This window comes from Gossypium raimondii, chromosome 6, assembly GCF_025698545.1.
Source record: "Gossypium raimondii isolate GPD5lz chromosome 6, ASM2569854v1, whole genome shotgun sequence".
Taxonomy (NCBI): domain Eukaryota; kingdom Viridiplantae; phylum Streptophyta; class Magnoliopsida; order Malvales; family Malvaceae; genus Gossypium; species Gossypium raimondii.
The window spans coordinates 40,350,769-40,366,930 of record NC_068570.1 but is presented as its reverse complement, the minus strand read 5'-3'; the positions used below and the strand labels follow the sequence as shown (position 1 = coordinate 40,366,930).

The window sequence follows — 16,162 nt, the reverse complement described above, 5'->3', positions numbered from 1 at the left end:
AAACCCTAAACCTAACTAAATTAATTTAAAACCCTAATCTAACCTAAATTAACTAAAACCCTAACCTAACCTAAATTAATTAAAACCCTAAACCTAACCTAAATTAATTTAAAACCCTAATCTAACCTAAATTAATTAAAACCCTAAACCTAACCTAAATTAATTAAAACCCAAAACTAACCTAAATTTTTTGGCTTAATAATTTTACATATTTTTTGGCTTAATAATTTTACATATTTTTTTGGCTTAATAATTTTACATATTTTGAACACTTTAATAACCATTAACACAATTTTGGACTTAATAATTTGAGATTATTTGATAAATTTTTCTAACCATTAAGAAAAATTTTTGGCTTAATAATTTTACATAATTTTACATAATTTTACATAATGTTAGATCTGGTAAAATGTTTTGACTGGTACTAACAATTAAGAAATTAAACTAATTGATAATTTTACTAACAATTTATACAATTATCAATTAATAATTGAAGAAAATATATTTTTTTCTAAAATTACATTCAGCTATTGCGATTAGGGCATGATCGACTTGTATGGCCTGGGTTCCTACACCATCCGCACAACTTCTGCAGACTGGATGTTTATCGGATATCCATATTGTTCCGTATTCTAGTGGAGCAAGGTCGACCCTTTGGTTTGCGACGCAATTCTCTATCCGGTAATAGCTTAAAAGGAGCAAGAGATACGGGCGGCCACTTACGTTCATCTGGGACCGGTGGGAAAACATGTCTCCAAATGTTGTACATGTTTTCTAGTTTGTACACTTCATCCACATAACTCATTGGATCCAGACGAAGTTTCTGGAAAGCTGCAATAACATGAGCACATGGATAACGAAGTGCATCAAACTTCCCACAGTCACAAGTCTTGTTTCGCAAGTGTACACGATACTGCCCGCCAAAAACACCTTGGTGCGGCCTGTCAAACTCCGTCACGTGAAACCATAAATTGTCTCGATCGTGACACACTGTATACATGATGTTTTTCATCGCCTTCGCCTTGTTAATTTCTTGAACCACCTTACTGCACCATACATGGCCACCCTGCATCTGGCCAGCATAAGTTGCTGCTCGCTTTGGAAATAGCACCGCCAAACGGAAATATGTCTCTCGCACAACCGATGTTATCGGTAGATGGCGCGTTCCTTTAAGAACATAATTTATGCATTCAGCCAGGTTCGGCGTCATATGGCCATATCGTAGGCCTCCATCGTATGCTTGTGTCCACTGTTTGAAACGTATGTTAAAAAGGTAGTCCGCCCCTTCTCCATTTTGGGATCGTAAAATTGCCAACATCTCCTGAAAACAATCTTTATTTATTTCATACCCTGCCAATTGGAAGATAATAGCGAATATTTTATACCACTTCTACCAATAAAACTATTTCAAATTGACAAACGAAATAATACAGTTATAAACTAAATACCCATGTTGATCACTTGTCGTCGTTCGCTCTTGGATGGATATTGCCTGTAGTAGTTCGAAGCAACGTGTCTTAGGCAATATTTATGGTGTGTGCACTGCCACAAGCTTCCCTCTCGATCAAATGCAGCTAGTATACCGGAGCCCCGATCTGAAATAACACAGATATTAGGTTGGGGGCAGACATGCCTCCTTAATCTAGAGAGAAAGAAATCCCAGTCATCAAATGACTCCCTCGATGTTATTGCAAATGCAATTGAAAGAATTCTCCCAGCACCGTCCTGTGCCACTACAACCAATAGTCGATGAGTATACCTACCGAATATGAAGGTACTGTCAATTTGTACCAACGGCTTGCAGTATGGAAATGCGTCTCGGCATTACTTAAAGGTCCAAAATAGTCGTTTGAACACTTGACATCCACGTAGCAATCGGCCGTTGTAGTACGCATGTTCCGTTTCAAGGTCTGTGATGGCACCTGGGACGTATCTCTCTAGCACCTGACACCACTGCCATACTTCATTATATGAGGCATCCCACCCACTATGCATCTTCTCCAACGCCTTTTGCTTAGCTATCCAAGCCTTACGGTAAGAGGGCGTATACCCCATTTGTCTACGGATATTGGCAATTATCACCGCAGATGAAGTCCCGGATCCTTTTATCGTGGGCATTATCAAGCTGGCTAACATAGCTGAATCCATTTTGGGATGATCTTGTGAAACACCTACAGAGGGAGTACATTAGATAATGCAACATTGCAAAATAAAATTATTATTTAGATACATTCAATCATGTACCTGCAGCACATGTATGTGGACCTTTGTACTTTTTTATCTCCCACAACCCCGTCCTTTTCCTTAACGAGGCGACTATTTTCCATGAACATGTGCCGTCTTGCACCGCACACTTCGCCTCAAACTTATCGGATTTTGATTTAACGACGTGGTAATTAACATCCTTTTTGATGCTATGCTGTTTCAAAGCGCCAATAAAACTATCCTTGTTGGTAAACTGATTACCAACTTCAAGTTCATCATAATCTACCCCCGAACTTGTACGATCGCGCAACCGGTGTGGTAGATCTGGAAACTCTAACGCATCATCTGCTGACAGATCGACATTATGCATGTGGGCTGGAGGTGAGTATGCTCAATCGTGGATTTTCTTCATCATCCGAACTCCTTTCAAGATCTTCACCTTCTGTTGGAATAGGCTCGGTTGAAAATAATCCCACTTCTGCACCATCCGGCCCGGGCTCTCGAGGTGGATCCACATCGGAGTCATCTTCTAACCCACAATCATTTGCAGCGTACGACGTCCCCTCACCAGTTGACGTCGTAGGTAGTACGTCATCCCTTCTTCTGGGCATTTGATAACGTCCCCAATTAGATGTAGATTGCCATCCACTAGAACTTGACGCAGTTCCCCAGTACGTATTTCCAGCATCAAACGTCGAGCCATCGACGTACATGTCCCATCCACCAACAGAGTGTCTTGCGGGGGATGTGCATTCGACACCTCTACCGAACATGGGCTGTTCCATATTTTGTAACCCAGTTACCGAGTGTCAGCCAGGGGTCGTGTATACATCTCAAACACCGAACGGAAGTACATCAGTTGGCGACATAAATTGTACATATAACTCAATATAAGTTGCTCCACTAGTAAGATGAGTCTGCACCATTGCCTCCAAGCTACGAGCACATTTTATGTCGAACGAGTCATATGTCACCGGATCAACACAAGAACAAAATCGATACGTGATTGACAGAACTTTCATTGGCGTCGTTCCGAAGATTTTACGCCTAATTCTTTTACGAAGTTCTGACAAATCTATATTCTGGTTAAATGACAGTCGCACCGTATTCTCCGACAAAAAGACAACACCATTCTCGGTGTGGCAAACCTCACCATCGTAGTAAATAACAACACTAATACGTTCACTCATTTTGAAACTCTAACTTTCTTAGGCTCTCTAAATTGTTTCTGCTATGACTTATGAATTCTAACAACATTTTCTGCCTAATTTATAGCCTCAGCCCAAACTTGTTATCAGAGAAAAATCGCGTCCACGGTAGCGATTTCAATTCTTCTCAAATAGCATCCTCGTAGAAACGGTTTTATACTATTTGCTCAGAAACATCAGAAAAAAATTATTTCTTACATGACCTATTGTAGCAAAATCGCGTCCACGAGGGCACGATTTCACAATTTCTTATCAAATAGCATCCTCGTAGAAACGATTTTATACTATTTGCTCAGAAAAATCAGAAAAAAATTATTTCTTACATGACCTATCAGAGCAAAATCGCGTCCCACGGTAGCGATTTCACAATTCTTCTCAAATAGCATCCTGGTAGAAGCGATTTTATACTATTTGACCAGAGACGTCAACTCGAAATATTTTTTTCCGGGACCCCTAAACCCTAAAAAGCTTGCACCCTAAACCCTAAAAGCCAGAAAACCCAAACGTGTAATCAACGTCGAAATCACGTCCACGTCAGTGCGATGTCAGGACATGGCAGGAGGTCGCGTCCACGTCAGCGCGACCTTCTGCCATTTACCACGACATCGCTACGACGTATGCGATTTCCGAAAATGGACCATTCCAAGAATAATCAAAAATCGCCCATTTCGTAAATTTTGAAAAAAAGGCTTTTTCCGTAAATTGCCCTCAATTTACATTATTTTTAAAATCTAAATCTAAATTTTAAAATTTTAGTTCCCAAACACCACCAAAAGATTTAATATTTTTAGTTAAACATATTTCAAGAAACCCATTTATCATCTAAACTCTCGATATAAAATGGTTAAAATGTTACAAGTTTTTATACTTTTGTAAATTTAGAATTTAGTCCTCAATTTTTATTTCATGGAATTTAATCATATATTTTCTGATTTTAAAAGTCATGTCCAATTGTTAACTTCACTTTAAAATTATTCTTTCAAAATTGTTGGTGTGATGTTTTAAAATACAGTTGATAGCCATGTAACTAAATGAATTTTAATTTAATAGAAAAACTTTGGGGATGTTAATAATTAGATTTACATTTTTAAATTTAGAAAATAGAAAGGCTAAGTTGTTTAAAATGAAAATGAAACTTACAAATTGATTACTAGTCAAATAATAATATAAAATAAAAAATGAAGAAAAAAAAAAGGGGAGATGGAAGCGCGGAGTAATCCGGCCGACAAACTGGGTAAGCTAAGCTGAAGTTAGCGATTAATTTCAAACGTTAATAATAATAATTATTATTATTATTATTATAAACGTTTTTGAAATTAAATAAAACTGGAACTAACCAAAAATCACTTCCCTTTCCTATTCATCTTCCTCTTTCTTCTCATTTCATTCGGTTTTGGGGTTAGGGTTTCTTTCCGCTACAATCATGTCTATTTCTTCATCGAACCACTGATCACCCTCCCTTGTAGACACAAACAAAAAACCCCCACCCCGAAAAATGTCAACATCAGCAGCAGCTTTCAGGCTGATCTGTCTCCTCCACTCGGTGATCGCCTTATCAAGCGGCGCACTCATGATGTTCTACATGAAAGAAATGTACACATTCACCCACGGGATCGAGACGGCCACCAAGCTCTTGGGATCCACTCCACACGATCAGCTCTTGATCCGGACCTCCGATTCCTTCGCGGGTCTGCTATTGTTCGCCGTGGGGTTCTTGCTTTTCATGGTCTCATTTGTTAAAGACAGAGAGTTCCAATCATTCTTCGCCAAAGGGTGCACGGTTTTGCATGGTTCTGTGGCGGTGTGGAGATTCTGGTTCGAGAGAAGAGTAGAGGATTTGGCTTGGGATTGGCTTCGACAGACGGTTGGTGACATATTGTTGGCTTTTTCTTGGGTATTCTTTTTGGTTTACTCTTGGAGAGAAAAGTATGATTAGATTTGAATTTGTTTTTGTTTGCTGCTTGGTATGGTGTACATTTTGGTGAAGTTGATTTGAAATTCAGTGTAAGATGATTGGGGATGAATCAGAATTTGAAGATTCTTCAATCCGTCTTGCTATTTTTTTCTTATTAACTATCCATTAAAATGCTAATGATTCCGTGAAATGAAATTCAAGGCTTCTCCCCAAACATAATGAAATCTACTGCACACTCTTGCTTGCACATTAGACACTATAAGCTCACCAGGTCAATCATTGCAAAATCAAGAGAGCTACCATTATTTTTAACTTTACACATCCAGCAAAATATATGGTATGCAAGGTAAAATTTGGCAACAAATGATATCAGATCACACTACTTTTAACAAATCTGTCCTTTGTTCATTTCCATTAGGGTTCTTTATTTTGGTTGTGCCCGGTGATGTTTTCAATTTAGGAAATTTATAAAATTTTATAAAATCGTAAAAGAAATTATAAAAAATTTAAAGAAATATAAAATTCGCACAAAAATTATAAAAAATTTTATTGTATTAAAAGAAGCATTTTATAATTTTCTATAAATTTTATTGATTTTAATTTTTTTATTAATTTTCTACATTTCATGTTATGTTGCGACACATGATAGCTTTAATTAAAAAAATATAAAATTTTATAATTTTTTACGATTTTAATAAAAAATCTATTTTTAATCATTTTTAAATATATTTTACATTTTTATTAAAATTTAATAATTTTTATAACTTTTATTGATTTTCATTTTTTATAATTTTTTTGCCACTTGTCACGCCATGGTTATGGCACGGGTGGCTTTAACTGAAAAAAATTAGAGGTAGTTAGCTTTAACGGTCAATTCAAGTACCCAATTGAATGCAAAAAAAAAAAAGGCAAAGGCTTAATTACTTTTTTAAAAAAAGTTTGAGGGCCTTTCACACCCTTAAACCATAAAGCTTTCATAAATGAGGACAATTTTGATATTTTACCCTCAAATCATTTTTAATAAAAAGCGAAAAGCACTTGGATATTTTGTTTGAGTTGAATAGCCATTTGAAACAAAAACAAAAAAAAGTGGGCTATTTAACATTGTTTATGCATGGAATAATATGGATCGAAATCTACAGATATATACGTTCAGATGTTTACTGAAAAATAAACTATATTCAATGCAACACAGAAGATGAAGACAAATGTACTTCATTTTACACCGCGGCGTTGTTTTTAGGCCTACCTCATGCATTGGATCAACTGAGCTGAAAGCACCTTTGGGATTATCTAATATAGCAGATTTACATAAAAGTTTTAGAATATATAATAAATATATATCGTCGAGTTACAGAGAGTGGGGGAGGGGGGGGGGGGGAGGGGATTTTACCAAGAGCTGAAATGCAGCTGCAGCAAACAAAGGCCCGGAAAAAAACTTCCCAACATAAGTTCTCCCATGACCTTCAACCAATGTCTACAAATCGTCAAACACAAAGAAAAAAGGGAACTGACGGGAGAGGAATGGAGAAACCAAGTAGAAAAATGAAGGTGTATGCAGAGTGTATGAGAAAACGACCAGATTGTAAAAATGAACAAAACGTGTGAATTAGACCCGGACTACATCCTGGAGGCAATCATAAAAGTGAGATATCTTAATCTTTTCCTTCCCTGAGTAGATTGCCTCTGCTGCTCCACCTTGCTCTCCTTGCGCTGCCATCTCAATCAACATATACAGCTTCTTGATAGGCATCTAAACAGAAGCAGGCATGAGTTAGTATGATAACCACAAATTTTCATTTGCTTTCAAAATCATTGCCTAGAACAAGATATAAGCGCAAAGAAAGTGTGAATTTCCCAACTACAAGTTCATCATGGAGATTCAATTTATCTATAGCTCAAGGTTCTAGAAATAATGATGTGGCACTTGGAAAGCTCATTCCCCATATTCATGCACTCACACCTACACCCTACATGCACAAATGGACATTCCTATATACACTAGTACACATAAAGAGAAAGAGTAAATGAAAAGATATGCCTATGAATGAACCAAATCAGGCAGATTGTTTAAACTCACATCATTCAGGGCTTCTGCAGCTGCATCGACATCTCCTTCAGCAAATACGTTCAGTTGTTTCAAAACCTGGGGTATAAAGAGCAGATTAAATAAATTTAACTCCCTAACTAAGAGCAATACTAAGTTGTTTTGCTTTGGAGTTTGAGACAAACATGAAAAATTTACTTATAATGTCCGCAAATATCAGACAACATTGTTAGCAATGCAGTTCAGTAATGAAGGAGAATAGTAAAATAAAACTATCTGATCGAAAGAACTTCCACATGTTTGAGAGTTGTGTCAGCAGCTTTTATAAAAAATGACAGCTTTAAATGTTTTTTTTTTCTGCTATTGTGGTATAACAAAGAGATTAACACTAATTGAGGCAAATGTACACTGACAAGCCGAAGAAAGCAAAGCAAAATATCATACCCCTAGATGACTTAAAGCAATAAAATTGATAACATTATTACCTTCTTTGCATCAGCTGTCTTCAGTGTAGGAAGATGGTAGGTGACAGAGAACGCATCACAAATGCCAACTGAATCTAAGAAGGTAATCTCACTGGTTGTCCCAAACACCAGAAGTTTTTTCCCCTGAAAGACAAGCATTTGCAGATCTAAATAACAATGCACTGAATTCAGATTAAACAAGATTCTCAATATACTTTTTTGCTAACTGATCCGATTAGCATATGAATCAAATTGTATTTTCTAAAATGTTAATGATTTAACTAGTAAGCAGCATGGGACTTCTCAATCAAGAGAATGGGAGAAAGCATTGTTAACCTAGTTCAATTCTCTCTTTTTTTTTTTAAATGGAAAAATTTTTGAATATTTCCCAAGTAACCATTACGAGTACTTGATTGAAACACATAGAAAGAACCAAAGACAAACCTTAGGAGGAAGACGTTTGAGAAGGACCAACAATGTCTGAGAAATTATATTTGAAAAACGGGGCCCAATAGCAACATACTCCAGTAGCCTGCAACAATAATTAACCAATTATTTCTGTCAACATTGCACATTTCAAGTCAAAATGAATAGCATAAGTTTCTCATTCCCCTAACCTTTCTATGTCATCAAGGATGATGATGCTCAAGGGTGACTTGTACGCATCCTCAAATACCTGCCAAAGTGCACTAAATTCAAAATGTTCTAACTTTTTCTAACGTAAATTATCCTAGTTTGATACATGAAGCACAAATATTCCTGGCCATCAATTTTTCTAACGGAAACCTGAATTTCTTATACAGTCAGCCCTCTCTATAACAACCAGGTTTCTAGTAGAACCAATTTTTTATGTTTTATTTTAACCCTCTATACCAGCTTTTCACTTATAACAGCAACATTCATAATTATTAAGTACAATCTTTATTAAATTAGTTCTCTATAACAGCATATTGTCTAAAATTTTAAGTAAAATTATAACTATTTCATATAAGCAAGCCTATTAAATAGAATTTATTAAATAAAATTATATCAATTAAAATACTATTCCAATAAAATGTTTAAATTTCACATGAAAAATCTATTAATCATATTTTATTAAATGAAATAATCTTTAATGAGTGGAATTAAAGATATCAATTCAACAAACTATTAAGTTCTCTAGTTAAATATTCTACTATGAATTTGGAACATCATAAACTTATAAATTGATTACTTAAACTTAATAGCTCGTGATAAATTAATTAATTTAATTTAGTAACTCATATTGATTAATGTAACTTGTTAGATTTATGAACTTCATAATTAGCATGTGAAAGAATGTAAAATAAAATATGCATAAAAGCAATAATGCATGCACCTGCTCTATGTCTTTTAATTTTGTTGATTTGATTCCAACTTTCTTTCTTTCTTTTTAACATAATTCTCACTTTCTTCATTTGATAGAAATCCACAATATGAATTTTATGGCAGATTTACAACAATTATCTCTCTATAACAGCATGCTGTTAAAAGTGTATAATAATCACCTCTTTATAACAGGCAAAATCTTAACAGACAAATGGTGCTGTTATAGAGAGGGTTGACTGTATATGTTAAACAACTTAGACCAAAGCAAAGTTCTAGTTTAGAGCAATAATTTGTTCAGATAAAAGTATTCATATCACTTCCAGATTTAAGGATCATGGCACCACAAACCTTGACAATCTGAGCACATTTTGTACTCTCATGAAGACCGATCATAGATTCAGCAGAGACCTATTAAATAAAAATTAAAAAAAAACAAGAATCTTAACAACAAATAGAAGGTTGCAATATATTTATACATGCTACAGGTCAGGAGCTTACTATCTTGACATATGGGAAATCACTGTCAATGCCAACAGTAGCTGCCAATGCTGTTTTGCCACTGTACAAGTCAACCTAGATTCAGTTAAAGTTAAAGATAAAAGATGTCAAACAAAAGGAAATTCCAGCTGCCTACCTTCCACTTGACCCTTCTAGAAGACAAGTGACCAGAGGACTTCCTTTGCTTACTTTGACCTGCTCTACCAGTAGCATGGCTCTCTGATAAATGTGCTTGTGCCGGTCACCACAATCCACCATGCCATTAAGTCTAAAAATTATGTTATGTGAAACAATTCAGGCAAAGCCACTCAAAACTGAAAGATATGAGTCATACAACTAGGAAACTAAAAAGAGAGAGAGAGAGAGAGAGAATATTTTAATGAACGGTCTTTAATTCCCCAAAAAGCGAACTCAATGTTCAAGATAAATATTCATATTTTCCCAAGCCAACGCAGAAACAATTATCTTTAAATTAACCAAGGTGACCAAGAAAATAGACCAATGGGATGCAACAAAAAGAAAAAAATTAACAATCAGCTGAAAGCAGAACCTAGAAGACTACATGTGATGCTCAAAGCTCACTATTTTGTTTAAGAGAAATGTTCAAAAATTATTAAAAGCAACAAAAAGAAAAAAATTAACAATCAGCTGAAAGCAGAACCTAGAAGACTACATGTTGCTCACAGCTCACTATTTTGTTTAAGAGAAATGTTCACAAATTATTAAAAGAAACAAAAGTTAAAGGCTCGAAGCATCATTGCAAAGACTATTGCCTTCTAAACCTACTACTAGAACATAAAAGTAATGAGAATTCAAGCAGAATGGAATTAACATCTTCTAATCAAAGAATTGAAATTTGTACTAAATTGAACAAAAAGAATCACCTGCATTGTTCAAGGTCATCAGTTGAGGCTCCAAATGCAGGAACGATTTCCAGGAGTGCATTGAGAAAATCATCCATTGTAACCTTAATGTTCTCTTCATCCACTGGCTTGGTAAGATCATCCATACTTACTTGTCTATTCAAAGCAAAAGACACCGCACTTTTCACAACACCTTCAAGCTCTGCTCCACTGTAATTCTTTGTACGAGCAGCTGAACATAAAAGAAGTAAATAGAAATTTGTAAGGCTTTCTCAAATACTGGATTAACCACAAGATCATTGTCAACGTGATGTGCATATGCTTTAGAAAAAGAAAGTGCAAAGCCAGGTACATTCAGAAGGTATTATAATAAAGACTTTACTACCAAGTTTAATCATCCGGAGGACCCTCAAGAATATTACACAATCTATTGAGAACAAAACTAAATAAATGTAAAACACAACTTTAAATAATCATCAAGATCTGTCAGCCTGTATATCTTTTGAGTGGATGGACAGTGGAATAAAAGAACTAAACTCTTACTTTAATAGTTAATTCTTTCATAGCAGTGAAGAATATACATATCAAAATCATAAATTACTAATAAACATACCAAGTTCTTGAAGGTTAACATCAGGAGCAAGAAAAGAGTTCTCTTTCATCTTGTTTGTGTGGATCTGAAGAATCTGAAAACGACCATTCTCATCTGGAAGACTTATCTCTACTTGAACCTCCAAACGTCCTGGCCTACAGAAGAAAAGGATTCAAAGATTTAATTAAGATCAAGATATCTCAACAGTAATCAAACTAATAAATCATCAAGAAACTGAAAAGCCCATAAAGCAGAAAAAATACACAAAACAATTACATAGCAAAACATGCCAACAGCTTATTGCATGTTATTTCCAGACCCTAAGTACAACTCTTAATCAAAGGCCATCAAATTCTTCATAAGAACCAAGAATTTTCTGCAACTCTTAGTATACTTCGAAATTTTAATGTCCACAATCCACAACACTAAAATGCACCAAATATTTGTTTCTACTTGATGGGTGTTAATCAAGCTTCTTACTGTAGAGGATGACCTAATGTGAAAAAGAGGTAGACAGATCAATTGGTTTGCCTGGTGACTGTATGCGCGCATGTGTGTGTTTGTGTTTGTGTGTGTGTGTGTGTGTGTGATAGTGAGAGAGAGAGAGAGAGAGAGAATGGAGGAGGGAGGGAGCAACCTCAAAAGGGCCTCATCAAGTAGATCCTTTCTGTTGGTCATTCCGATAAGCAAAACATTGTTTAGAGACTCCACACCATCTATCTGAAAAGTAAATTAACTTTAGTTAAAATAATCATATCACTAAGACAAGTTAGCGACAAGAGCCCAATAAACATGCATGAGACAAACAGTAGTGATTGTTAAGACAAAAATTGTCAGGAGCTAATCACTGACCTTGGTAAGAAGCTGGTTCACAATGCTGTCGTGAACTCCAGTACCATCTCTAGTTGAGCCTCTTGACTGAAAAAAAAGAAAAGAAAATAGAGGCACATATTATATCAGAATGTTCAAAAATACAAATAAACAGCCTCAACTCAATTCTCTAGATTCTCATTAGCATGGGATCTTACAATGACTCAGCATAACAATCAAGGGTGTTATATGTAACTAGATCAGATCACCCATTCCTTCACACATTAAGAAAAAAAGTGGTCTCTAACTTGAAATATTTTTTGTTATGAAGATCCCCTTGGTTTTGTTAGCATCTAAAACACATCAACATGCATATAAAGATGCATGCATACATGATCAACATCAGAGAATGATTCTAGGACTTAAATAATATCCAAATCTTTGCCACGATTTTATCATCCACCAGTTCAATATTTTAAAGAACATTGCGTAATGAAAGTTACAATGTGAAAGAAATTCGAAACATCAAATAAAACCATGTAAAAGTACTATAGGGATGAATAGATGTATACAAAGCAGTTTTGTACCTTACAAATAGCATCAATTTCATCAAAAATTATGACATGCAAATCACTCTCATCACCTGAAAAGTCAAAGAACATGATGTTTCACTACAAAATTAGAAGAAAAACATAAAAACTAAAACTAGTAAGCACATATCTCTTACCACGCGTCCTTTGATCATTCTCAGCATCTGCAAATAGGTCTCTAACATTCTTCTCAGTTTCACCAACAAATTTGCTCAGGACTTCAGGGCCATTAACAATCTAAATAGATACAGCAAGAAGGAATATATTGCATTATGCCAATTACAATATTAAGTAATAGTCACCATATAGGCAAACATAATAGTTAATTAAGTCAACTGCCGCATCTCTGAAACATGAAGGCAAGCAAGCGGCCTCAAAAGAATACACTATAAAGCAGACTCCGCCAACAGAAAGTTACAAACTCTGATGCAAAAACAGCAACAGCAGAATGGAGAAGGCAGAAACTATATGATGGACAAAAATATACAAATCGAAGGACACACAATTGAATTGCCAACTAAAAGTTTTGTCAACATTGTGTCCCGAAACAGCTTACAACAGCAGAATTTCAAAATGCTATTGACACTGGGTCAAGCATGGCATATATGTCTTAAATAAAAAATAGCATCTCTAATTATCGATAGCCAAACAATCATGTGCAATTCAAGGTCATAATACTGTGATCAAACATAGACAAATACATAAATTTTATTCCATCTGAAAAATGAATAATCAGAATTAAATGATCAAAGGATGCCTGGCTCAAAATAATATAAACCACGTTAATCAAAAAGGTGACAAACACCAAACCTTTGGTTCCTTTCCATTCAACATCTTTCCAATTTGACGAGCCATGAGAGTTTTGCCAGTACCAGGAGGTCCATAAAGTAGCATCCCTTTAACATGCTTAATTCCCAACCTAGAACCTCAAGCTTTCTTGTCAGAACAAATAAATAGGTATCTTATATATAAATAGTATGTTTTAAAGACTAGGTTATCATACTTGTTAGTCACATGTGGAGGAAAGACACGAGAGGCAAAAGCTCTTCGAAATATATCGGCAAACTCTGCACTTAAGCCACCAATACCTAGTGATTGTAGATTAAACTCTTTGTGCCTAAAGATATTACTACTAGCAGCTTCACGTTGATTGACAACCTGCATTGCAAACACAAGTAAGTGAATTAAAACTAATCAAATCAAGTGGATTAAATCTAGGTTATTCAGACTCGGGGGTGAGTGCTGGACACAATTATGAGCTTGAAACAGGTATGCTCAATTTTTTCGAAGTTTTTTCATATATTTAGAGGATTGTACCCTCATACTCGCATTGAATATGTTGGAAACAAGTGTTAGATACAAGTACTTTAAAGAAAATAAATAGTCAGAGTATAATAAGATTAAATTACAATCTTGAAACATAAATGTAAACAAATCTAATATCTGCGAGTGACAATGATGTCCACTGGTCAATACACTATTAAAAGATAAAACTGCAACAACTAACATATCAATATATCACCTTTATTCCACTTGAATTTTGTGCGTCAAAGATAAAGTAAGTATCACTGGAAATCATCCCCCTTTCAGGAGCATTAGCTGCTGCTTGCCCCTCCAGCTGAGCTTGACTGATTGTGAAAATATAGTTATTACCATGATACTCAAATGTAACCTTTTGCCCCGCTGTCATAACCTGCCAAAAGGAAACCAGTATTCCATGACTTCAACAAAAATCATTCAATCTATTGTAGATGTGCATGCCTGAGGAAAGAGAGGAAAGTTCCAAAAAAACATTTTACATGAGATATGAGTGAAAAAATAGATAGAAGAAATCTATTTTACATGTGTTATGCCTGAGGAAAGAGAGGAAGTACAAAACAAGCAATTTGCATGAGATATGAGCATGAAAACAGGTAATGTCATCAAGCAAATTATTTCCAAGTGTGAATTAATATAACATAAGAACAACAAAAACACTGACATGTACATTTGAAACAAACTTTCTCCAACATGGCCTTCGTTCTAAAACAGAGAATTAAGGAAAAGAAATCTAAATTTAGCTGAATCAAGGATTAGCCAACTACGCAACCATAAAATTAAAGCAAGCATTTTACAACAGGCAAACCGCATGTAGCTCTACCTGATTGATAAACCTCTTTCTAAGCTGGTTAGCCAGAAGAACAGCATCAACCTACAACCATGGCAAACAGCATTTAATCCTACTCCCATCCATCCAAGCAATTAATATAATCTAATATATATATATATATATATATATATATATATATATATATCAAATACTGCATTAAAATCTACCTGCTCATTTTTAGTACCCTTCTTCACAAATTCTAGCTCAACCCTAAGCAATGCAAGGTTAAAATCTTCAGGGGGAACAAATCTGCATGTGACAGGAAAATAGAAAAACAGTTAGTGACTAGGCACTGTCTGACCATCAAATTTCGAAAGGTAAGGTTAACTAACCTGCTCACTGATACATTGTCACCATTAGAAACTTTTGCAAGGCGACGATGGATAGCATTTAGTGCAATATATCCATTGCGTATGCTTTCATGAGAAGTATTTATTAGTTAAGGTTAGGCCATAAAGTTAAAACAGCAAAGAAGGAAAAGAATAGTTCAAAATAAATAAAATAAATAAATAAACCCAGCAAGATTTAAAACTAAAATACATGTTTTCAAAATATGAATATTCAACTTCTTTTAGTAATAAAGGGGAAAAAACAATTCATTAGTAAAAATGAGATTCTAATAAATTGAAAGAATTAACAAATTTACATCTCCTAAAATTATTAATTATGAATTTACATTCCATAATTCCATGAAAATGAGCGTAGTAAAGAATAATTAATATAAATAGTATAGTATAAGATTATGCTACTCAAACAATAAATTATGAACAATGCAACAATAAATCGTGCGAACTGCGGTTTAACTAAAAATATTAATAAAAAAAAAGGATATGAAACAGAAAGAACGAAGGCATCCCCGACGTTAGCGAGGAAGAGTTTGGAGCCAGGGACGGCGAAGCTTTGAAGATCGGAAGGGGAGCAATAAGCAAAATTAGTCAAGGCGAGATCTGTGGATGGTGTGCTGGTGACAATCATGGGTGCAACCGTAGAGGATTGCGATCCGAACAGCCCTGCCATTACCTTTGGTTTTGCTTTTTCGTATGAGATCTGCTGAAGAATTTAAATTTCTTTTTTGGCAGAGATAAGAAGAAGAAAGGAAAAGGGAAATGCTTGATCTAACTTGAGGAATTGAAATGCCACGGAAGATATGAAATGGAGAAGAATTGGGTGTCGCGCGGGACAGATATACGCAAGCCAGACCGATGTCTGTTTTCACAAAGGGAAGGAAATTTCAATTTATTCCATTATACGACGTTACAATTTATACGACATCGTCTTCATAGCTATTATGTTCAGAACATTTCGTTTTTCTTCATACTTCCTTCCTATTATTAATTTTTGGATAAACTATACCATTAGTCACTAAACTATGGATAAATTTTTGTTTTGGTTACTAAACTATAAAAAGTGACAATTTGATCACTAAACTATTCAAAAATTTTCATTTAAGTCATTGGGTTGTTAAAATCGATGT

The 16,162-nt window shown here is 35.0% G+C and overlaps 2 protein-coding genes across 3 annotated transcripts; one reads left to right on the top strand and one right to left on the bottom strand.

Annotated features, from left to right (window-relative positions):
- The first annotated feature begins 4,608 nt into the window (after window positions 1-4,608).
- Window positions 4,609-5,482, top strand: LOC105773261 (uncharacterized). Its single transcript, XM_012594996.2, has one exon. The coding sequence runs from the start codon at window positions 4,909-4,911 to the stop codon at window positions 5,347-5,349; it is 441 nt and encodes a 146-aa protein (XP_012450450.1). The 5' UTR covers window positions 4,609-4,908; the 3' UTR covers window positions 5,350-5,482.
- A 936-nt stretch (window positions 5,483-6,418) lies between these two features.
- LOC105773260 (vesicle-fusing ATPase) lies at window positions 6,419-15,912 on the bottom strand. 2 transcript variants are annotated; one of them, XR_008196942.1, is made up of 22 exons: window positions 15,522-15,912; window positions 15,021-15,117; window positions 14,856-14,937; window positions 14,680-14,730; window positions 14,062-14,232; window positions 13,543-13,697; window positions 13,350-13,458; window positions 12,677-12,776; window positions 12,537-12,592; window positions 11,992-12,057; window positions 11,777-11,859; window positions 11,161-11,294; window positions 10,569-10,779; window positions 9,821-9,952; window positions 9,685-9,745; window positions 9,535-9,594; window positions 8,457-8,515; window positions 8,284-8,371; window positions 7,861-7,983; window positions 7,409-7,474; window positions 6,722-7,081; window positions 6,419-6,621 (listed from the first exon to the last, which is right to left on the bottom strand). XR_008196942.1 is itself a non-coding variant. In XM_052632703.1 (21 exons), the coding sequence occupies exons 1-21, from the start codon at window positions 15,703-15,705 to the stop codon at window positions 6,938-6,940; spliced, it is 2,232 nt and encodes a 743-aa protein (XP_052488663.1). In that variant the 5' UTR covers window positions 15,706-15,912; the 3' UTR covers window positions 6,635-6,937. The 2 variants fall into 2 exon arrangements, 1 of the variants encoding a protein (XP_052488663.1); XM_052632703.1 differs by lacking the exon at window positions 6,419-6,621 and having other exon boundaries at window positions 6,635-7,081.
- Between the last annotated feature and the right edge of the window lie 250 nt (window positions 15,913-16,162).